At 37.9% G+C, this 25,782-nt stretch overlaps 1 protein-coding gene across 10 annotated transcripts in view; it reads right to left on the bottom strand.

Moving 5' to 3' along the window:
• Positions 1-24,137, bottom strand: part of WDSUB1 (WD repeat, sterile alpha motif and U-box domain containing 1) — a 75,259-nt gene extending 51,122 nt beyond the window's left edge. For 2 of the 10 annotated variants that reach the window (XM_060152829.1, XM_060152830.1), the window contains exons 1-5: positions 23,982-24,136; positions 21,313-21,768; positions 19,286-19,470; positions 15,238-15,330; positions 10,384-10,477 (exon numbers count right to left, since the gene is read on the bottom strand). In XM_060152829.1, the coding sequence (XP_060008812.1) occupies positions 10,384-10,477; positions 15,238-15,330; positions 19,286-19,470; positions 21,313-21,710 (770 nt within the window). In that variant the 5' untranslated portion in view covers positions 21,711-21,768; positions 23,982-24,136. Of the gene's footprint in view, positions 1-10,383; positions 10,478-15,237; positions 15,331-19,285; positions 19,471-21,312; positions 21,769-23,369; positions 23,502-23,574; positions 23,732-23,934 lie in introns of those variants that run through there. The other 8 variants (XR_009541181.1, XM_060152824.1, XM_060152823.1 and 5 more) reach the window with 8 other exon arrangements.
• Between the last annotated feature and the right edge of the window lie 1,645 nt (positions 24,138-25,782).

Genomic DNA, 25,782 nt, shown 5'->3' with positions numbered 1-25,782 from the left:
CTGACTTGTTCAATAGTTCTGTTAACAATGTTGTAGAGAGTACGGGGAAATAAATGATGATTTGAGTTTTGGAAAGGTGACCTTAAGCCTTCTTATGCTAGTCATTACTGAGTGAGAGAGGGTGGCTGTTGAGCCATTACTAATTCATGACAGTAAAACTCTGTTGTCCACATTTATAAAAGATAAAACATAAACAAGCATCTTGTTGAGAAGAGGGGGGACAATTACTTCCAGTTCTTTCTGGAATAAGATCCCTGGCCTCTTTTCTCCTTCTCTTGCTTAGCAGGAAAGGAATGACAGATGACTGGAAAGTCTGGGGAAGATGCTGGGCCATGTGGTTCAGCCCCTTGTGGATTTTCTTTTTTCTGATCTGCCCTTTCAGGGGTAAGTCTGCAGTGGTCCATGCCACCCAAGAGCGGGTGAACAAGTCAGCTGCAGATCTACAGTCCTGCTATCTAGTAGTTATCTGTCCAGTATTTCTCTCTTACTGGTTTTCAACTCAAGAAGAAGAAAAAAAGGTGTTATTTTTGAACTCTTAAAACTCTAACAATGATAGCCATTCTTAAACTGGTTTCCAAAGAATCATAACTACTAGAACTGAGAATTTATGGGAAAAGGCAACCTCTATTTGAATTACAAAGATTGACTCTTCCTGTTTGAATAGCAGCTAATTCATATAATGTTAACTTTATCTGGTTGGATCAAGAGAAGTAAGGGTGAAACAAAACACAAATTCAGCTAAGGGGCTAGAGGAAACTTATTAGAGGAGAGATGTGGAGAAAGATATAGAGAAAAAGTTCCGACACATTTTGCTGTATGACATGTGATGCCATCATAGCCCTGAGAGCTAATGAAGTATGTGAAGCAGATATGAGAATCTATGTATCTTCTGCTGACCCAGATACTGAAGAGATTTTCATAAATGTAAAACAATGCCACGTTTCTCACTATTTCTGGTTTTATTTCTCCTAAAGAAAAATGTTATGTTAATATACGAGTTTATTATTGTTTAAACAAACTTAAAATATTTTAGAGTCTTCTTAGTTTTATTTCCTATAAATAGCAATATATGGAACCCTTACAAGCAAAAGCTCTCTGGAGTCCTCAATAACTTTTAAGAGTGTCAAAGAATCCTAAGACTAAAAAGCAATGATGGGGGTGGAGTCAAGATGGCGTACTAGGAGGACACGGAATTCCCATCTCCTCACAACTAGGGCACCTACCAGGCACCGGTGGGGGGCCACGGACACCTAAGGGGACGGGAGGAACAGCCAACTACCGGGTAGGACATGGGGCGTGGGGGGAGTGAAGGGGGAGGAGAAGTGGATGTGGGACAGGACTGGCGCTGCTGAGGGGCGGCTGGGGGAGGGGAAGGGATCCCACGCCTGAAGAGGGAACTTGGGGAACCACTGGGAGGGCAGAGAATCAAAAGGGGGCGTGGCCAGGTTTCCCCTGCCCACTCGGACCCCCAGGAACCTGTTGAGATCCGGGGCCTGATCCTCTGCCCACCTAGGCTCCCTCCAGCTGTGCAGGTCCTGAGGCAGGGAAGAGGGAGCAAAAGTAAAGGCCGGACCTCCGGGACCCCTGAGGGGAAGCTGGGGGAGGGGAGGAGTTCCTACACCCAGTGGGACCCACACACGGTTAGGGGTCCAGCAACGACGGGGGAGACACTGGGGGAGACGGTACAGCAGGGCGTAAAGGAACAGAAGGGAAAGGGGCCAGTGCTTTCCCTGTCCACTCAGGCACGGGGAAGCCTGTTGGGCTCCCGAGCCTAATCCTCTGCCCTCGGAGCCTCCCTCCTGCTGTGCAGAGCCCAAGCCCCGCCCCTACACCCCCACCCAGGGCCCCACCTCTACACTCGGAGACCCCCTCCAACGAGCTGGGCCTACACCCCACCCACACACCCTCACTCAGGGCCCTACCTGCAAACTCCAGAACTCCACACTCCAGAGGCCCCCTCAGGTCTTGATGCCTCTCCCATTCCGGGCAGGTGCTAAGTAGAGGCCCCACCCCACACTTGAATGTCCCCCCCCACCCCGTGCCCCCCCAGGCCCCGCCCCAGGCTCAAACGTCACACCCCCACCTGCCTAGGTCTCACCCCACCCTAAACCCCACCCCTGCCTAAGTTCCACCACTGCCAAAACTCCACCCCCATAGTCAAGGTTTTTTTTTTTCTTTTTGCCTTTTTTAGATTGGAGTTCTGTTTTACCTTGCGGATTCACTGTTGTTGATTCTTCTACATTTTTATTTTTCCTAATAACCCTTTTATTTTTCTAATTCTACTTTATTCTTTACACTTTGTTACTGCTCTCTCCTTTTGGCTTGTTCTCCCACACACACTTTTTTCTTTTGTGGTTTTATTTTACCTTGCTGCAGTTGTTTCAATTATAGTTTTATTTTTCCTAATACATTTTTCATCTTTCTAATTTTATTTTATTATTCTTTGATATTTTACTGCTCCTTTCTTCTTTTTTTCTTTCTTTCCCCGCCCTTTTTTTTTTTTTTTTTTTTACCGTGCCATGAAGCTTGTGGGATTTTGGTTCCCAGGCCGGAGGTCAGGCCCAAGCTCCTGTGCTGGGAGTTCTGAGTCCAAACTGATGGACTAACAGAGAACCTCAGACCCCAGGGAATATCAATCAGAGTGAGGCCTCCCAGAAGTCCTCATCTCAGCACCAAGACCCAGCTCTATCCAACTGCCTGCAACCTCCCGTGCTGGACGTGTCAAGCCAAACAACCAGTAAGACAGGAATATAGCACCATCCATCAAAAAAAAAAAAAAAAAAAAAAAAAGAAACTAGAAAAAAATATGTTACAGACAAAGGAGCAAGGTAAAAACCTACACCACCAAATAAATGAAGACAAAATAGGGAACCTACCTGAAAAAGAATTAAGAGTAATGACAGTAAAGATGATTGAAAATCTCAGAAACAGAATGGAGAAAATACAAGAAACATTTAACAGGATCTAGAAGAACTAAAGAGCAAACAAACAGTGATGAGCAACACAATTACTGAAATTAAACATACTCTAGAAGGAATCAATAACAGAATAACTGAGGCAGAAGAACGAATAAGTGAGCTGGAAGATAAAATGGTGGAAATAACTGCCAGGGAGCAGAATAAAGAAAAAGGAATGAAAAGAATTGAGGACAGTCTGAGAGACCTCTGGGACAACATTAAACGCACCAACATTCGAATTACAGGGGTCCCAGAAGAAGAAGACAATAAGAAAGGTCTGAGAAAATATCTGAAGACATTATACTTGAAAACTTTCCTAACATGGGAAAGGAAATAGTCGATCAAGTCCAGGAAGCACAGAGAGTCCCATACAGGATAAACCCAAGGAGAAACACACCGAGACACATATTAATCAAACTATCAAAAATTAAATACAAAGAAAAAATATTAAAAGCAGCAAGGGAAAAGCAACAAATAACATAAAAGGGACTCCCCATAAGGTTAACAGCTGATATTTCAGCAGACACTCTGCAAGCCAAAACAGAGCGGCAGGACATATTTAGTGATGAAACGGAAAAACCTTCAACCAAGATTGCCCAGCAAGGATCTCATTCATACTTGATGGGGAAATTAAAACCTTTACAAACAAGCAAAAGCTATGAGAATTGAGCACTACAAACCAGCTTTACAACAAATGCTAAAGGAACTTCTCTAGGCAGGAAACACAAGAGAAGGAAAAGACCTACAATAACAAACCCAAAACAATTAAGAAAATGGTAATAAGAACATACATACCGATAATTACCTTAAATGTAAATGGATTAAATGCTCCAACCAAAAGACACAGACTGGTTGAATGGATACAAAAACAAGACCTGTACATATGCTGTCTACAAGTGACCCACTTCAGACCTAGGGACACACAGAGACTGAAAGTGAGGGGATGGAAAAGATAGTCCATGAAAATAGAAATGGAAATTAAAAGAAAGCTGGAGTAGCAATTCCCATATCAGACAAAACAGACTTTAAAAGAAAGACTACTGCAAGAGACAAAGAAGGACACTACATGATGATCAAGAGATCAATGCAAGAAGAAGATATAATAATTGTAAAAATTTATGCACCCAACAGAGGAACACCTCAATACATAAGGCAAATGCTAACAGCCATAAAAGGGGAAATCGACAGTAACACAATCATAGTAGGGGACTTTAACACCCCACTTTCAACAGTGGACAGATCAACCAAAATGAAAATAAATAAGGAAACACAAGCTTTAAATGACACATTAAACGAGATGGACATAATTGATATTTACAGGACATTCCATCCAAAAACAACACAATACACTTTCTTCTCAAGTGCTCATGGAACATTCTCAGGACAGATCATATCTTGGGTCACAAATCAAGCCTTGGTAAATTTAAGAAACTGAAATTGTATAAAGTATCTTTTCCTACCACAACTCTATGAGACTAGATAGCAACTACAGGGGAAAAGCTGTAAAAATTACAAACATATGGAGGCTAAACAATACACTACTAAATAACCAAGAAGTCACTAAAGAAATCAAAGAGGAAATCAAAAAATACCTAGCAACAAATGACAATGAAAACACGACAACCCAAAACCTATGGGATGCAGCAAGGGCAGTTCTAACAGGGAAGTTTATAGCAATACAATCCTACATCAAGAAATAAGAAACATCTCAAATAAACACCCTAACCTTACACCTAAAGCAATTAGAGAAAGAAGAACAAAAAAACCCCAAAATTTAGCAGAAGGAAAGAAATCACAAAGATCAGATCAGAAAGAAATGAAGGAAACACTAGCAAAGATCAATAAAACTAGAAGCTGGTTCTTTGAGAAGATAAACAAAATTGATAAACCATTAGCCAGACGCATCAAGAAAAAAAGGGAGAGGACTCAAATCAACAGAATTAGAAATGAAAAAGGGGAAGTAACAACTGACACTGCAGAAATACCAAGGATCATGATAGGTTAATAGATTACTACAAGCAACTATGCGACAATGAAATGGACAACCTGGAAGAAATGGACAAATTCTTAGGAAAGCACAACCTTCCCAGACTGAGCCAGGAAGAAACTGAAAATATAAACAGACCCATCACAAGCACTGAAATTGAAACTGTGATTAAAAATCTTCCAACAAACAAAAGCCCAGTAGTAGATGGCTTCACAGGTGAATTCTATCAAACATTTAGAGAAGAGCTAACACATATCCTTCTCAAACTCCTCCAAAATATAGCAGAGGGAGGAACACTCCCAAACTCATTCTACCATGAGAATGAGAGGCCACCATCACCCTGATACCAAAACCAGACAAAAATACTACAAAAACAGAAAATTACAGACCAGTATCACTGATGAATATAGATGCAAAAATCTTCAACAAAATACTAGCAAACAGAATCCAACAGCACATTAAAAGGATCATACACCATGATCAAGTGGGGTTTATCCCAGGAATGCAAGGATTCCTCAATATAAGCAAATCAATCAATGTGATACACCATATTAACAAATTGAAGAATAAAAACCATATGATCATCTCCATAGATGCAGAAAAAGCTTTTGACAAAATTCAATACCCATTTATGATAAAAACTCTCCAGAAAGTGGGCATAGAGGGAACTTACTTCAATATAATAAAAGCCATATATGACAAACCCACAGCAAACATCATTCTCAATGGTGAAAAACTGAAAGCATTTCCTCTAAGATCAGGAACAAGACAAGGATATCCACTCTCACCACTATTATTCAACATAGTTTTGGAAGTCCTAGCCACAGAGATCAGAGAAGAAAAAGAAATAAAAGGAATACAAATTGGAAAAGAAGAAGTAAAACTGTCACTGATTGCAGATGACATGATACTACATATACAGAGTCCTAAAGATGCCACCAGAAAACTACTAGAGCTAATCAATGAATTTGGTAAAGTTGCAGGATACAAAATTAATGCACAGAAATCTCTTGCATTCCTATACACTAATGATGAAAAATTTGAAAGAGAAATTAAGGAAACATTCCCATTTACCACTGCAACAAAAAGAATAAAATACCTAGGAATAAACCGACCAAGGGAGACAAAAGAACTGTATGCAGAGAACTGTAAGCCACCGATGAAAGAAATTAAAGGTGTTACCAACAAATGGAGAGATATACCATGTTCTTGGATTGGAAGAACCAATATTGTGAAAATGACTATACTACACAAAGCAATCTACAGATGCAACGCAATCCCTATCAAATTACCAATGGCATTTTTTTACAGAACTAGAACAAAAAAATCTTAAAATTTGTATGGAGACACAAAAGACCCCGAATAGCCAAAGCAGTCTTGAGGAAAAAAAACGGAGCTGGAGGAATCAGACTCCCTGACTTCAGACTATACTACAAAGCTACAGTAATCAAGACAATATGGTACTGGCACAAAAACAGACATATAGATCAATGGAACAGGATAGAAAGCCCAGAGATAAACCCACGCACCTATGGTCAACTAATCTATGACAAAGGAGGCAAGGATAAATAATGGAGAAAAGACAGTCTCTTCAACAAGTGGTGCTGGTAAAACTGGACAGCTACATGTAAAAGAATGAAATTAGAACACTCCCTAACACCATTCACAAAAATAAACTCAAAATGGATTTGAGACCTAAATGTAAGACCGGACACTATAAAACTCTTAGAGGAAAACATAGGAAGAACACTCTTTGACATAAATCACAGCAAGATCTTTTTTGACCCACCTCCTAGAGTAATGGAAATAAAAACAAAAATAAATGAATGGGACCTAATGAAACTTAAAAGCCTCTGCAAAGCAAAGGAAACGACAAACGAGATGAAAAGACAACCCTCAGAATGGGAGAAAATATTTGTAAATTAATCAATGGACAAAGGATTAATCTGCAAAATATATGAACAGCTCATGCAGCTCAATATCAAAAAAAAACAAACAACCCAATCCAAAAATGGGCAGAAGACCTAAATAGACATTTCTCCAAAGAAGACATACAGATGGCCAAGAAGCACATGAAAAGCTGCTCAACATCACTAATTATTAGAGAAATGCAAATCAAAACTACAATGAGGTATCACCTTACACCAGTCACAATGGCCATCATCAAAAAGTCTACAAACAAGAAATGCTAAAGAGGGTGTGGAGAAAAGGGAACCCTCTTGCACTGTTGCAGGGGAATGTAAATTGATACAGCCACTGTGGAGAACAGTATGGAGGTTCCTTAAAAAACTAAAAACAGAACTACCATATGACCCAGCAATCCCACTACTGGGCATATACCCTGAGAAAACCATAATTCAAAAGGACACATGTACCCCAATGTTCATTGCAGCACTATTTACAACAGCCAGGACACAAAAACAACCTAAATGTCCAAAGACAGATGAATGGGTAAAGAAGATGTGGTACATGTATACAATGGAATATTATTCAGCCATAAAAAGGAATGAAATTGGTCATTTGTAGAGATGTGGATGGATCTAGAGACTGTCATACAGAGTGAAGTAAGCCAGAAAGAGAAAAACAAATATCGTATATTAACGCATATATGTGGAATCTAGAAAAATGGTACAGATGAACCTATTTGTAGGGCAGCAATAGAGATGTAGGTACAGAGAACGGACATGTGGACGCAGAGGGGGAACAGGAGGGTTGGATGAACTGGGAGATTAGGTTTGACATAAATACACTACCAGGTGTTACACAGATAGCTAGTGGGAACCTGCTGTATAGCACAGGGAGCTCAGCTTGGTGCTTTGTGATGACCTAGGTGGATGGGATAGGGGGTGGGGAGGGGGAGGTCCAAGAGGGAAGAGATATATGTATACATATAGCTGACTCACTTCACTGTATAGCAGAAACTAACAGAATATTGTAAAGCAATTATACTCCAATTAAAAAACAAAAAGAATCACTAATTATTAGAGAAATGTAAATCAAAACTACAATGAGGTTATCACCTCACACCAGTTAGAATGGGCATCATCAGAAAATCTACGAACACCAAATGCTTAAGAGGGTGTGGAGAAAAGGGAACCCTCTTGCACTGTTGGTGGGAATGTAAATTGATAACAGCCACTGCGGAGAAGAGTATGGAGGTTCCTTAAAAAACTAAAAATAGAACTACTATATGACCCAGCAATCCCACTACTGGGCACATACCCAGAGAAAACCATAATTCAAAAAGACACATGCACCCCAATGTTCACTGCAGCACTATTTACAATAGCCAGGTCATGGAAGCAACTTAAATGCCCATCACCAGACGAATTAAAGAAAAGGTAGTACATATATACAATGGAATATTACTCGGCCATAAAAAGGAATGAAACTGGGTTATTTGTAGAGATGTGGATGGCTCTGGAGACAGTCATACAGGGTGAAGTAAGTCAGAAAGAGAAAAACAAATATAGTATATTAACGCATATATGTGGAACCCAGAAAAATGGTACAGATGAACTGGTTTGCAGGGCAGAAATTGAGACACAGATGTAGACAACAAACGTATGAACACCAAGGGGGGAAAGCAGGGCGGGTCGGGGGTGGTGGTGGTGGGATGAATTGGGAGATTGGGATTGACATGTATACACTAATATGTATAAAATAGATAATAAGAACCTGCTGTATAAGAAAATAAATAAAATTCAAAATTTCAAAATAAAATACAAAAGAGAGAATAAGTCATAAAGTTTACAGTAAGAAGGTATTATGTGCATTTAATTGGAATCCCCGAATTAGAGAAAGAAAAGGACAGAGGCAATATTGGAAGAGATAATAAATGAGAATTTCCCCCCAAACTGATGAAATATCATTCTACATCTTTAAGAAGTTCAGTAAATTCCAAGCAAACCAAATAATAAGAAACCCAATACTAGATACATCAAAGTAAATGTGCAGAAAACTCAAAATGTGTGAGAAGCCAGTGAAAAAAATATAAATTATATCCAAAAAAAGCAACAGTCATAATAAAACTGACTTCTCTGTAGCAATACACAAAAATAATATGGCCTAAGTTGTATTTATTCCAACAAAAGATCAGTTAACATGTGTAAAGCAGATTTATAAAAATCAGTATAATTTATGACAGTTATAGAATAAAAAAGAAAAAGCATATGCTCATTTCAAAAGATGCATGAAAAATCATTTGATAAACTATAACACCTATTCATGAAAAAAATTCTTACAAACTATATAGAAGGAACAGAAGAGTTAATAAAGCTTATCTCCCAAAATCTACAGTGATCACACTTAAAAATGAAAGCGTTCCCTTTGCAGTTAGGTCAGACAAGGTTGGCTATTTTCACTATTTCCATTATCCTGGTAGCCAGTTAGCCAGTTCAGTAAGGCACAGGAGATACCAAAGGTATAAGGATTAGAAAGGAAGAGACAAAAGCCATAATTAACATATGATATGATTTTATACATAAAAAATCCAAAATTAGAATCTTAACAGATAAATCCAGTCTTTCCATATATATTTCCCTATATTAGCCACATCTTTTATAATAGCAACAAAATAATTAAGTGCCTAGAATAAATCTAATAAAAGATGAGGAGGACCTCCACAAGGATGACAAATAAACTGTATTCTATTGAGAGACATTATATTGAGAGAAATCAAAAGACAAATAAATGGAAACATACACCATATTCATGGGTTGGAGACTCAACATCATAAAGATGTCAATTCTCCCCAAATTTATCAGACTCAATACAAACCCAGTCAAAATCTAAACAGGTTTGTGTGGGTAGAGGGAGGAACTGGAGACAATCTGACAAGCTAACTCTAAAATTTACATTGAAGTGTCAAAAGCCAGGAACAGCCAAGTTATAAAGGCTCAGAAAGATATCAGAGCAAGGATAAACAGAAAAACAGAACAGAGTAACAGGTTGAGAAGACCCACACATGTATGATCAGTGATTTCTGACAAGGTGGCATATGAAAATGGTGAAGAAAAGATTATCTTTTCACCTTACAGTACTGAGACAACTGGATATCCATGTGGAAAGAAATGAAACTGGAATCCTATCACATATTATATACATCAGATTTGTTCAACCACTAGGAAAACAAACGTAATGTTGAGTAAAAGAAGCCAGACACAAAATAATTCATAATGTATGATTTCTTTTAAATCAATTTAAAAGGAAAAAGCAATGTTGCATATGACCTGAGGTACTGTCACCAGAAAGGGGCACTTGGAAGGGGAGGACTTCTAGAGGAAAACCAGCAATGGTCTATTTCCTGACCTGAGCAGCGGTTACAAGTTTGCATCACAATGATTTATCAACCTATTCTCTTATGTTTTATGTACTTTTCTGTAAGCCTACTCTATTTCATACCAAAATGGTTTAAGGAAATTAAACTAAGTAACTTACCCTGAAACTAACATCTGCCCATCGTGAGAAAAAGCACAAGTCAGAACAGGAGCACAGTGCCCACTCAGTATACTTTTATATTTTAATTCAAAACCTGCAAACAACAAGGTGAGAAAAATTAGCAAGCTGACTGTGCTTAGAACTTATTTTTAAGTAAAAACTATTTCATTTATTTGTTCAATAAAATCTTTGAGTGCCTAAAAGACACAAAAATGAAAAAAAAATTGTCATGCAACTCAAGTGAGTAAGTGGTTTCAAAAGTTCAGCAATGGGTAAAGAAAATGGTGGGGTTAGCAAAGGCTAGATGGGGGGTTATAATCATCAAATTATTTTTAAATTAAAAAATTCTAAACTATTAAATATATAAAATTTTCAACTAATTGAAATTTTAAACTATACTTCAATCTTGTTATCTTAAAAAATACACACACACCACACACCAACTGCCCAAACGCCTAAAAGAATCAAATACCTGTAGTTTTAAATATCTGATATTAAGAAAATATTTTCTGATTCCATAAATTAAAAATAATAGTAATGTAACATCTTATAATTCCAATATATCCTATAAAACTCCTACAAGTATGGTAACACTAAAATTCTTTTTATGCTTTCTATAATTACTGGAAAGGAATATCATAACTCTTTCAAAGGTAAGCTGAGGAAATTCAATGTATTTTAGTGACAACATATAAAAACAATCACTAAGAAGTTGGCCTGGCAAGACAAGGAAATAAGTGAAATCTGTAATTTTCTCGCACCTAATAAGAACTTTTTCGAAGTGTTAATGGCTCTTAAGATATAAAGCATTTAACAAACAAAAAGGTCATTAGAGCAGGTAAAAGTTTCAACAAATAAAAAATATATATTTATTTCCCTTTATTATTAAGTATTTTATTTCTATCCAAAATAGAAAAAATATGTTTTTATATGGGACAGCAGATATAGGCATTCAAGGCACTGATCAATACTTAGGCATATACAGATCAATAAGTAGGCACAATCAATCAAACAAAGCAAAAATGTTAAGATGCAAACTAAATGAAGATTTAATAAACCTGCAACAGGATCCTAAGAATCTATTACATTCTCAAGTATAAGATCCATTTGTCTATCTATTCCTCTCTACAAATAAGCATTAAAATTAGGTGCAGGGGCTTCCCTGGTGGCGCAGTGGTTGAGAGTCCGCCTGCCGATGCAGGGGACACGGTTTCGTGCCCCGGTCCGGGAAGATCCCACATGCCGCGGAGCGGCTGGACCCGTGAGCCACGGCCACTGAGCCTGCGCGTCCGGAGCCTGTGCTCCGCAGCGGGAGAGGCCACAGCAGTGAGAGGTCCGCCGAAAGGTGCAAATAATGCTAAACGCTTTATTGAAAGGCTTTAACTGCACATGTTTATATACTGTTATATATGTTTTTTAAAGAGCCAGTGTAAAAACACATTTTCCAGACAACGTATGAAAAGCTTTGCTTTCGAATTATTAAAGATATGTTGTATTTAGAACATCCACATACATGACTATATTTATGGTTTCCTATAAGAATTTCACCTTGATAACAGAAGGAAGAGGTAGGATAGACCAGAGAAGTAATAGAACTCTTATCTTTACCAGCATGTCACTGAATACATTAAAAAATTACTGAATGTAACCTAACAGACAATAAAGTAACTAAATTTCCTCAAAAAAAAATGTATTTATTACTTTGTAATAGCAGACCCTTCTCTATACACTAGCATAATGACAAAGATTCTCTCCCTGACCAAACTCTACCCAGGCTCTTCTGAGATGCCTCCTGGACTAGGCCTTGACCTTGGCCTACAAAGACTTTAACACAGTTTCTAAGAGTTCAAGGTTGCATCCCTAGGATGACCCTACCCCCCTTATAAAGTGCCTGCCTGGGAAAACTCAGGGCTGCCAAAAGAATTTACGTTTATTCCAGCCAACACCTGGAGATAGAGCTCCTGTCTCCCCAGCTCTGTGAGAGGGGAGGAGCCTAACTTCCATAAGTGCCAGTTACAAACACACATGTGTTTCACATGGACAAATTCCTCACTTCTTGCTTTTTGTAATTTTTTCACTTCCTGGATGCTACGGAGCCCCCATTTACCCCTGCTTTATTCCCTCATTCTCCCTTTAAAATACACAGTCACCTCTGTATAAACTGAAGTTGAGCTCAGTTCATGCTGGACGCTTGCAGTAGTATATTACTGATTAAAATCTATTGCAATAGTATATTAAAATCCTTCCTTACCGCTTTAACTAGTGTTCAGCTTTGTTTATCTCTGGCAATAATTTTATAAACAATGAAATATAACTCATGATTTAGCTAAAGCTTATTAGGTAACAAATAATAAAATAAGAATATTTTGGGGCATCTGAAGCAAGATGGCCAACTGACCATATAATTTCAGAGTTCCCATTAAAATGATAATGAAGGAATTAATAAAGATATAAATTCACATCAATGAAGAGAAGGGGAAGGGGGGCATCAGGAAATGAGAAACTGAAACCAATTTTGGAAAGGCAGATGCAAATTAATTGACAAGATTATATACAGAGAACAGCTTGGGGTGTAAAATGAGGGGGCTACAGCAAAGAAGTAAGCTAATCTTCCCTAGAAAACCCCAAAAGACTTAGGACTATTAACAGAAAACCCCAAAAGACAACTATTAAAAGCCAAGGAAAAAGAAAGTCAGAGATACAGACCTGAAAACAGAAAAATTAACTTTAAGTCTGTTTATAAAACGGTATCTACCTCCCATCCCTCCCTGACCCCACCCATAGTATGCTGCATGAAAGCTAGATGCTTCTCCCCAGGATAAAGGAAAACAATGACTGCCTGGGGAGCTCGATGGCAGCTCCAGGGCAACACAGACACCCACATTCTCTAAATCTCCAACCCTTCCGCAATAAGGGCCAATAGTCCACCTTCTTATCCTAAACAGAAGCCAGCAAATACAAACCACCACCATGTGCACAGAGCTTTTAAACTTCTTCTTGTTGTTTAATTCTTGAAAGTAAATGGAATACTAAGGATCATCAGGCATCTGAAGAAGGTAATCATATGAAAGAGAAAGATCAGGGTAAACAAAAAAGGGCCCAAGAGCAAACAAAGTTCATTAGGAAACAGAAGGGAACTTAAAGCCAAAACAAAAAGCCTCTAATTGGTATCCTGAGAGTTTAGAGAGGATCTTGCATTAAATGGAGGACACTAGGAAAAAGAAACAAAAAAGATAAGCATTTGGAAATGGAAAATATTATTGATGGGATTAAAAAATTCAAAAAAGTTTAAAAGATAGAGCTAAGGAATTTTTTCCTAAGATAGAAAAAATGATAAAGAGATAAATGTGGGGGAAAAATAGACACAGGGAATCAAGTCAGGAGGTCCAACACTCAACTAATGGGAGTTATAAAAAGAGAAGTAGAGAAGAATTAGAATAAATGAATACTGTATACCAAAAATGAAAGACTTAAGTTTCCTGACTGACGAGTCACCTGAAAGAATAGTACAATGCGTGGGGGAAAGACCCACACATGCTCAAAAAACAATAACTACAATGAACAAATTTAAAATGTGGTGGTACATTTCTCCCAAGAAGATATACAGATTGCCAACAAATACATGAAAGGACGCTCAACATCACTTATCATTAGAGAAATGCAAATCAAAACTACAATGAGGTATCACCTCACACCCGTCAGAATGGCCATCATCAAAAAATCTACAAACAATAAATGCTAAAGAGGGTGTGGAGAAAAGGGAACCCTCTTGCACTGCTGAAGGAAATGTAAATTGACACAGCCACTATGGAGAACAGTAGGGAGGTTCCTTAAAAAACTAAAAATAGAACTACCATACGACCCAGAAATCCCACTACTGGGCACATACCCTGAGAAAACCATAATTCAAAAAGAGTCATGTACCACAAAGTTCACTGCAGCGCTGTTTACAATAGGCAGGACATGGAAGCAACCTAAGTGTCCATCGACAGATGAATGGGTAAAGAAGAGGTGGCACATGTATATAATGGAATATTACTCACCCATAAAGAAACGAAATTGAGTTATTTGTAGTGAGGTGGATGGACCTGGAGTCTGTCATACAGAGTGAAGTAAGTCAGAAAGAGAAAAACAAATACCGTATGCTAACACATATATATGGAATCTAAAAAAAACAAAAAAATGGTTCTGAAGAACCTAGGGGCAGGACAGGAATAAAGACACAGACATAGAAAATGGACTTGAGGACACAGGGAGGGGGGAGGGCAACCTGAGATGAAGCGAGAGAGTGGCATTGACATATATACACTACCAAATGTAAAACAGATAGCTAGTGGGAAGCAGTCGCATAGCACAGGGAGATCAGCTCGGTGTTTTGTGACCACATAGAGGGGTGGGATAGGAAAGGTGGGAGGGAGATGCAAGGGGGAGGGGTTATGGGGATATATGTATACATATAGCTGATTCACTTTGTTATACAGCAGAAACTAACACAATAATGTAAAGCAATGATACCTCAATAAAGATGTTAAAAAATAAATAAATAAAAAATAAAATGTGGTGGTGTAAACAGGATTTAGAGAAACTTTGAAAATCATCAAAAAAATTGAAAACAGAAAAAGGAGGAATGTGTGAGCAGGAATGTGTGTAGTGGTAGTGGTGAGGTCATAATCGGTAGTGTGCATATAATTTCTAAATCATGTATATGTATTACTTTGACTAAAAGTTCTTAAAATATATTTTTATAATCACTTTTAGATATCCAGAGTTCTTTAGTGAAAAAGATTAAGTAAAATATAAATTTTACCTGAATCACAAAAAATCATTTTAGAGAACTACTAGTTGAATACATACCTAAGGTATGGGTAAAGGAAATAACCCAAATTTTAATCTGGCAATCCTGACCACATGATGCCAGTCGAAAGAACTGAAGACCTTGTTCTCCACCTAAAAATATAAATTTGTTAAAAATAAATACACAAGAATTGTTAAAACATTTAAACCAAAAAATTTTCAATTTCTTAACTCAGATCTGTTAATTCTATTCATTTAACCCACATTCACAGGCAATATTAATTATATTAATTAATTTATACCATATAACGAAATGTCGGTTAAAGAATTTCTTTTAAGCAAGGTACTTCAAAGGATTATGACTTTAGCCCCTGAAGTTGCGACAACAAAATACCTTTTTATTTCCCTTCCACTAAGGATATAATTCAATGTTGCAAGGGCCAATATTGAGCCATGAAGCCTAGGGCACCCTCCAACCCAATTTTAGAGTCTATGAGGTTAGCACTGATGGGAAAAATTAGGAAGAAAAGTCAGTTATGAGATGTGTTAAATGCTTAATTGCTCCCAACTTAACTTTTTTAGGATATGTTCACTTAAAAACTTAGTCTTAATTCACATGGAATGAGACTGTTTCCCCATTTGATTTAATCAAGACAAAGACTAGAATTACATAAATCCAAAACAACATCAATTCAGTCCAATAGATTTGGTGGAAAATATTACACAAATCAGGGAAAGTAATCAGTTAAATTTGATGTTACAAAAAAACCGCTAGTTAGGCTTACTTAGATACTTTCAGTGTATCATTATCTACCCACTAGATAAGTTCCTAAATATTGTGGGTAATGTAAATATTGGTATCACCAACTCAATTTTACATGAATTCCACCTAATATCACAGGTCAAAGGAAATTTCAGCACTCATATGCAGTAAGACACAATTAAGAAACCTACTACCCATCTTAAGATTGCACTCCTGGACTTCCCTGGTGGCACAGTGGTTAGGAATCCGCCTGCTAATGCAGGGGACATGGGTTCGAGCCCTGGTCCAGGAAAATCCCACATGCCGCGGAGCAACTAAGCCCGTGAGCCACAACTACTGAGCCTGCATGCCACAACTACTGAAGCCTGCGTGTCTAGAGCCCGTGCTCAGCAACAAGAGAAGCTAACACAGTGAGAAGCCCGTGCACTGCAACAAAGAGTAGCCCCCGCTCACCGCAACTAGAGAAAGCTTGTGTGCAGCAACAAAGGCCCAACGCGGCCAAAATAAATAAATTAAATAAATTAAAAAAAAAAAAGTGCACTCCTGTTTTGTAAATATTTAGTATATGGTATTTAATTTATACACCTGGGTATGTAAAATAAATGCTTCCTATGGACTCCCTCTGTTTTGTTGAAAGCACATATACTTTATTAACATAAAACAAATTAAAATTTCTTTTTCACTGAAAGTTTTTCTAACTGCATGGGACTTCCACATTTCAACAGCATTTTTGTTTTTGTAGCACAGGTTCAGCCAAACAGCATCCTTTCTCAGAGATCTTGATGGATGTAAGCAATTCCTAATAATCATTAAATCTTTTTAAGGCAAAACAGTTTACCCAAAAATGGCTGAGAGTAAAATATTTAAGTACTAGACTCAGTTAAGAGAACTTTTTTCCTATTGTTTCTAGACTAAATAAGATCCTTAAGTTAATTCAGAAGTTTCTTTCAGTAGTAAGAATTCATCTAGGACAATGTAAAATTATAAAGCTTAAAATATGCCTATCCTTGAGATCCAAATATAATATTTAAAAATAAACTTTTATTCACGAAAAATATTTAAATTGTAATAATAATCTAATCCAAACTGTCTTTTCACTTAAAAACTGGAGAGAATTGAACATTCATCCTCCAGCACAAACAGTATTATTTTTCCTTATTTGAACAAAATGTCACAAAGACAGAAGATTCAATATGTCATAAGTATTTACAGATATTAACAAATACCAAATTAAACAATAACAAGTTAAAAATTACATACTTTGTCTTTTAAGAAACTACATAGTTACCACAAATTCCGATAATAATCATTTATTGGTTTATATGCTTTAAACCATATATTGATCTGTTTCAGGGAATTTATACATAAGGTTAATATCTATTTTAACAGAAATTGAACTAAAGAAAGTACAGAAGGGACATATTAGAAGTATATTGAGAAATATACTCTACAGGCAGGGTAGGGATGTGAGTATTAAACTTATTTTAGAATCTCACCAAATTTTCTGCCTAGTTTAGTGAATCTTTCCAGGACCCATGAGCTGCAACCCCTCTAAAGATAGAACAAGGATGTCCTTAGTTTTACTCTAATATCACTATAAAAATGGTATTTTAATTGAAAATCTTTTTTTCAGGTAACTTAGAATCAAAAAGGAAACCTAAATCTCCCTATGTTTATATAACTCATTAAAGATTCACTGAGTGCCTGTAAGATTTTGGAGAAGGTCTCACAGAATGGAAGAAATGGTTCTTGTCTGTTACAAGCTGGTCTTCTTAGAATAAAACAGCATAAAACAATATATTAAAAGAATAAATTATCGTAAGTAAATTAGGTAGGGAGTTTAATATAAAAATGGGTTCATGAAAAGAAAATCTGTTAATCTGCTATATGATACTAAAAGGCTAAGAAAACAAAAACAAGAAATTTCAGCAAATCAATCTTATTCATCAGTCTGCATTTCAAGGCCTATTATATTCCAAGCACTGTAAATAAAACAGACCCAGGGCCCTGCCCTGCCTTACAATCTAACAGGAAAAACACCATTAAACACAATCCATATAAATAACTATATAATTAAAGCCTGTGATACTTCACTAAGTCCTATTTTAAAAGAAAAATAAAGCGTGCAAATAAAGACTGTATCAAAATACTTTAGACTGTGTGCAGGAGGTAAGAGAAGGGGAAACTCACCTGAAGTGATTTTTTTTTTTTTTTTTTACCTGAAAGCTAAAGGATGACTAATAGTGAACCAGGTGAAGAGTCCACATGTAAAACCCTTGGAAAAATCTGAAGAGACATTCAAGGAATGAAAGGAGGCCAGTGTGGCAAGAGAATGCATGAAGCCAAGTGTGATTTGGGATGAGGCAGGGAAACAGAATATGAAGGTACTTACAGGCTTTGTGTTTGGGATTTGGTATTTTGTCTTACCTTAATCATATTTTAATATGCCATTGATGGTTTTGAAATAGGGGGGCGCCAAAGCCATCCTGCTACTGGACCTGAGCTGTCCAATAAGGTAGTAACTCGCCACACATGGCTACTGAACAGTTGAAGTGTGACTACTACAAATTGAGATGTGACATAATATGCACACTAGATTTCGAAGACTTCATACCAAAATATAGTAAAATATCTCACTGATATTTTACTATCAATTATTGAAATAATATTTTAGATATATAGGGTAAAATATGTTAAAATTAATTTCACCTACTACTAGAAAATTTGCATACGTAGCTCACATTATATTGCTATGGGCCAGCACTGGTCTGGTAATAAGACTGGAGCAGCCAAAAGCAGAGTTTCATCCTAACACAGAAGATGAAAATAAAAGAAGACAACTTCCCAATTCACTGTATTTATTTAAAACCAAGAGTCTATATTCAGGAGTTTTTGTTTCTTCTTTTTCTGAAAACTAATTGTATTGTCAAATGCTTTATAAATTTATGTTTTGAAAGATTAAATTAGTAAACGGAAAATGAAACCTGTTTCCAATTTTTACACTTCACATTTCTATTTGAATATCAATATACAATATTTCAAAAATCACAGTAAAACCAACAGGGTTAAGGCCTCTACGTTACCGTACTCAAGGAATCCAGATCTACTGCACCAAGTTGAGTCAGCCCCTACATATTTTCCCAAAGATCCTGATTTTCCCTAAAAAATATTTGTGATTTCATTTTGATCAAAAAAGATAAAGGAGAAGGATGATTCCTTGAAAGGAATGAATTAAAAGGGCTTGTTGTTTTACTAACGATGAAGTGAAAATAAGTAAAAGAATGAAAAGTCACATACAAATTGCAAATGGGAATTACTAGTGCTTACAAGAGTAAAATAACTAACCAGAAACTGGCTGTGAAGAAAAATCGCAGCAGGTCATTCCAAGATCATGTGCTTTTTCACTATGCAGACACCTCATTTTATCATCCCACACTGTTAAATCTCCACACGAGGAGCCAGTGACAAAGAAGTTTCCATTAGGAGAAAATGCACAGGCCACCAAGGAGCCATCCTTAACACTAGCACATCTGAAATAAAAGCAAAAGGAAAGGGAATTTTCATTTCAGAGAATCTTTTACTTTACATTACAATCTCTAACAGCAGCTTGATATACTAAAAAGAGGATAAACGGCTATCACAGAACTAGAGATAAAAGGCAGTAGATGCCTAGAGAAATAAAATATCATTTACGTGCTTGATAAAAGTAAGAGGATCTAAACATTATCTTAACCAAACCAAAGTCGACAATATCTTCATACTTTTCCATATGGCAAGTCAGTAGGAACATGTTAAAATCTACAAAGCTTAACAAAAAAAGCAATAACAACCAACAATATCAACTACAGTCACATTTTTTTTTTTAAAGATATAACTTTTTGATTGAAAAACATGTTACTGGGGTCAAAAGTACTTTCAACTTTTGTATTAAAATCACCTAGAGGGCTTCCCTGGTGGCGCAGTGGTTGAGAGTCCACCTGCCGATGCAGGGGACACGGGTTCGTGCCCCGGTCCGGGAAGATCCCACATGCCGCGGAGCGGCTGGGCCTGTGAGCCACGGCCGCTGGGCCTGCGCGTCCGGAGCCAGTGCTCCGCAACGGGAGAGGCTGCAACAGTGAGAGGCCCGCGTACCGTAAAAAATAAATAAAAAATAAAGAATCACCTAGAAACAACAAACAGCAAAATCACCCAGGAACTTTCATCCCATCTTCAAATACCAATTCTTTATGTAAAGAAAATGCTGTGAACAAGTTAAAATTATCTAGGGAAGATTAGGAAGCACTGGCCTAACAATATTAACTATTTTCTCAATTAGGAAAAACTGGTAAAAACCCAACAATTAGTGCAGTGTCCTAGCCAGTGCTTAAATCTACTGCAGTGTACCATTTTTATATCATTAATTACACACATTAGAGAAATAATGCTAGGGAGGCAGAATTTATCACCCAATAAGTGAAAAAGATTCGTTAGCTGACAGCTGTATTTCATTCACACAAAATAACTTAAAGGCATTTCATTCTTCTTGTGCTTTCTCTTTAAACTGTTTATTAACACCACTTAAATCACATCACTTTCTTCAATCCAAAGACCGAAATCTAAATGAGTAACAGTTGTTTACCAGCTACCATTTGTGCTGAGTGATGCTGGGGGGTAGGGAGAAAGGAAGGTACATTAAGCTATTTTAATTGGTAACATTTGAAAGTTTACAGTTTTTAATGTACTTAATGTCACGTTAAAATGGTTAAAATGTTTGATGTTATATATATTTCACCACACTATAAATACATACAAGTGCATAGTTTTAATGTTGGTGAGTTGCAACACAACATTACCAGTGTAAATTAATTGATGTATTTTTATCCAAAAGGAGTTTTTTAAGTGATTTTTTTTAAAAAGAAATGATAACACAACACCATGCTGATCACAAGGTTCCTTCTTCTGGGCTTGGTCAGCAAGAATCCTAGTCAGGAAAGAGCTGTGTAGGTGAGATTTACCTACATTACTTTATTATTGAGAACACCTGAGCCACGAGTGACAAAAATAAAGCCTAAAATTACTAAATTTTATTCAAAAGACTATTGTGGGGTTTTTTTTTGGCCGAACTCTTAACCAAAAAATCCATGAAAGTCTAACAAGATTAATCTTATTTTACAAAAGAGAGACTGGAAATTTAAAACAGTCAGAGCCAAGCAAATCTACTTCAAGAATCATATGTTTTTATGACCTTCAGAAGATAGGTCAAAATACTTTTCCTTGTGATGTCTAAAAATTATCTGCTTCTTAACGTCATCAAAATATTCTGTTTTTTTTCTTCTTTTTTTTGTGGACCTGTTAATAGGATTAAAAACAGAAAGCCGTTTAAATATTCCTACCTATATAACTTGTATGACTGTGCATTCCACAAAACAACAGTTCCATCAGCTGCCCCTGATACCAAACAAGTGGAGTCTGGGGAAAACCGGCAAACCCTCACGGGGCTACCACTGGGCTGTTCCAACACTGCCAAAGTCTGTCCGTTTTGAGTATCCCATAAGACAGTGGTACCATCTGTTGAACATGAAGCCAAAATATGTCCTGAAGCGGAGAAACAGCAGCAGTGGACAGCATATGTGTGAAACTTCAGTGGAGAATGTGGCAATTCACTGAAGTCACTCAGGGAGTACAGGCGAATTGTTTTGTCCAAGGAGCAAGTGGCCAAGAGGGAAGAGGACAAGGCACAGCAGTTGACATCATCATCATGATCCGCTAACGTGTGAATTAGTTTCACCATGTTCTTTACTTGAAGTAAAATATCCCGCAATTTTTAGACAGATAAAGGTTACTTCATCCTAGGAATCAAATAAATGCAACTCAAATCAATATAAAAGAGCCAAAATCAATTAACTTGCTCGATGAAAGCTCCTACATTCACATTTTTAAAAGACAATATATTATACAGGGGGTTAGAATAATTTGGAGAGAAATAAAACATTTTAAGACTATAACCTCTGATGACTATCACAATCACCAGTGCTATACCAATAAAATTCCATAACTCCTGAAAAGAAACCTAGTCAAATAACTTCAAACTGATTTGACACTGAACATCCAGAACCTTGGGTATTTATTTCACCTTTGAAGACTTTCCCTTAACTAACTGCTACTCAACACTGCCTCATTCCACATCAGCTAATCTCAGCTTAAAAAGATTTTTCACTACTTAACAAACTCTGCTGCTCCTTCCACAGGACGGAGCCAAGGCTATTGCTCTGCCTTTAAGATGCAGAATTATACAGTTCACTCATAAAAAAGGAACAAAAGGTTTCATTCACAATTTAAGTGGCAGTGTTGAAAGCTATCATGTCATGGTTTGTCATCTTTTCCGACAAAGAATAAAAAGATATAAAAGATTTGAGATGAAGAATCAATGTAATAAATCAAGGAAACCAAAAAGAAAGAGTGGCGAAAAATGGACTTAGCTGGTCTGCACGTAAGAACAAATTTACAAATTCAGAATAAAATCCAAACTCCTCACCAAGACTTACAAAACCCTACATGGTCTGTCTCTTGCTTGCCTACTTCTCAGACCTCAACTCCTTCCACTTTCCCTCACCCTCCCTCTTTCCAGCCTCCCTGGTCAAAAGGATTACACCTAAGATCTTCACAAAGTGGTTTTCTTATGCATATCCCCTGCTTTTGGGATCTAATTTTACATTTCGATTTCAATTTCAGTGTCCTTCCTCAGAGAGAGTTTCCCAGTCTAAAGTAGCCCCTCTACAAGCTAGCACATCACCCTATCTTAATCCTCAGTGTAGCAATTACCACCCTCTGACATATTTATTACTTGTCTCCCCTCACTAGAAGGTAAGCACAAACCAACAAAGATTGGGTCTGTTTCGCTCATTTCTGTATCCACAACATGTAAAACGTAAAACAGTATCGGCACCTAATGTGGTCAAATAAATATTTGCTGAATTAACATTTTCCCCCAAATCCAGTTCTAGGCTTTAAACATTATATGTGAATATAATATAAAATGATTGGATAACTAAAAATAAAGCTACTAATACTAAAAAAAAAAAAAGAAAAATTCTGACAGTGGAAAAATGGTGTAGAACGAGGCAATAATCAGCCCTGAAGGGACAGGCGTAACTTTGAATTGTAAAATTCATAATACCTTGTTCTAGTATTATTTACAGAAATCTTTCCAAATAAATGGAGCGAGCCTTTTCCAACATTTATCTTATCCCAAAAGTTCAGCCTCTTTTTTCAAACAAACTTCAATGAAGTCTAAAAAACCAACCAACCAACCAACCACCAAAAACCCTGGTAGATTACCGCCTAAGGTACTGCACTGGAAACAAACGCCATCAGGAGGTGCTTTCCGGGGAACTCCCAAATCCCAACTGTGCAAGTGCACACGGGTAATTTTCCAACCAAACTTCCTCACCCTTGTGGCGCTCGGCTCCCTTTGCAGTTCGAGGCCCTCGAGTCGCAAGGACAGAGACGCAATCAGCTGAACTCTTTGTTTTGAAACGCGCTCTCAAGTCTACCCCTACCTGGTGTGGTAGTCCACTTAAACCTCAGCCTTCAAGCCGAACACTCAATTTCCGGTCATATCCCGAATCAACTCGCCAGTATGAACACACACATACCCATCTAATGCAAGGCAAACCCGAAATGTGCCAAGAATCCTCCAACATAAAGCTCGAGACCTACTCCCACCGCGCCCACGCGGGTACCAAGGATTTGCCCAACTGTGAGAGCCAACCAGGCCCCAGCGGACCCGCGGCAGGAGCGCGGCCGGCGGGGAGCAGGGCCTTCCGGGGCGCGGGGACCGGCGCTCGGGTTGTGGGGGAGGGATGGAAGCCAGCTGGGGCTTTCACGCCCCGCCGGGAGGCGCCGCCCGGCTCCCGGACCGAGGCCGCAAAACCTTGCATCGCTCTGGTCAAGGTCTCAGCAGGTCCCTGTCGCGCGCTTAGAACCTGACGCCGAGAAACGGAGGGTTTAGACACCTCGAGCGGGGAAGTTCGGCGGGCTGACCCCAGTCAAGGTCCCCCACCTGCCTCCGTCGCTGTTAAACTGGCCCATGGGCACTGCCCCTTCCACCTCGAAGACCCACGACGGCGGGGATCATTGCTCAGATGCTGGCGAGTGCCGGGCACGTAACGCGCAGGTGAGGCAGGCGGAGCCGACGCCGTCGGACGTCCTAAAGCGAAAGGAAAGCCCCGCCCCCCCGGGAGGCGGCCTGCTCCGCGGCGCATGCGCGCCCTTTCGCTTTCTAATGAAGAGGTTACTAAAACCTGGCACTAGGATAAAAATGAGTCCGGATTTCCTTTAGTTGAGATTTTTTTCTGGTTGCTGAAGCTGAGGTCTCAAGGTCTAGCGAGTGCCTGAAATGTGATTTTATGCCCCCTTTAACTCTCCAGTTACGACAGCTGGAAGTTTTTGAGCCTCCTTCCTCTGCTGTATTTCTTTATCCTGCTCTATTCTGTGACCTCCCTGATTGGTCTTTTCTGTTTCGGCCAGCTCTGACCTCAGTGGTTCATGACTTATGCCATCGCCTTTGTGCTCAGGTTACCCAAATCTGTCTTTCCAGGGCAGGCTGCTGCAAAGGATATACTGCTATCACCTGAACCCGATGTGCATTTCTTATAGCGTTTCCGAGCGCCTCCTAAGCTCACGTGGAGCTTACACCGTGGTTTCCACGTGTAATTGATTACGAACTGGTTTTGCCAGTCCCTTTTGAGATTAAAAAATTGACCAGAAAAAAGTTCCTCGGCGTGCTAACACTTACGAACTAAGTGCACGTCACAGTATTGAACCATGTTCAGATTAAAATCAAAGGTACAAAGAGTTTTCTTCAGCGAGGAAACATTTAAAAATTACAAACCTGAGGAAACCAAAGTCACATATTTGAAGAGTAATAACCTAAAATACTCAAATTTAAACATGAAATTGAGATTCGCTGAAGATTTGTAATGAAAAAGACAAAGGGAAAAGAGGAGATCAAAATTCATGATTTTGAGATGTTCCTGTGATTTTTAAATTGATTAACGAGTGCATTATGACTGACACTTTGAAACCTGATTACAGGCCAAAGTACTGCCAAAACAGTATTTTTCTAAAAGTAACTTTTTGATTGTATAAATAATAGAGCTCTCTCTAGGAAATATAGAAACTATAAATAAGAAAAACAACTAATAATCACACCACTCAAAAATAAGCCACTCAGATACATTTACTTTCAGTCTTTCATGAATAATAATATCAATAATTTTACAAAAGGACCTGCTAACTACCTTTTTCAACTTAAACTTGTATCCTGAGCATTTTCCACGTCTAAAATTTCTCAGTAGTGTAATTACTGTTTCCGCCTAATGGTCCACAGCCCCAGAAACATACCATAATTTACTTAACATTTTCCCAGTTGTTTCTATATTTTTGTGCTTATTATAGATAATACTGGATTCAATGACATTGTACATAAATATTTACTTTAATGAAATTTGCTAAGGAAATTGTTAGAAATGGAATTACTGGGCATAAGGGTGTAAATAGTCTTAATAAATATTGCCATATTGCTTTTCAGAGAGGCTGTATGGTTTCACCTCTCAGCAACATATGGTGGTGCCTGTCTCTCCACATTCTTGACAGACTTGAGTAATTTTTTTTAAATTTTCACTAATATGATGGGTAAGATTTGTTATAATATTCTTCAAGTAGAATATGTAAAAGAAACCCCTGACTACACAGGCCAGTAATTTAGCATGGAGATCTCAAGCCCAGTATGGTCAGTTTTGCAGGACAGGCAGTTTCAAAGCGGGAAGCTTTATTGTAGCTGGTCTCTGGTCTGTGAATTT

The sequence above is a fragment of the Lagenorhynchus albirostris genome, chromosome 6 (assembly GCF_949774975.1).
Source record: "Lagenorhynchus albirostris chromosome 6, mLagAlb1.1, whole genome shotgun sequence".
Lineage (NCBI taxonomy): Eukaryota > Metazoa > Chordata > Mammalia > Artiodactyla > Delphinidae > Lagenorhynchus > Lagenorhynchus albirostris.
Note: the sequence above shows the minus strand (reverse complement) of the source record. Positions and strands in the feature narration are given on the sequence as shown.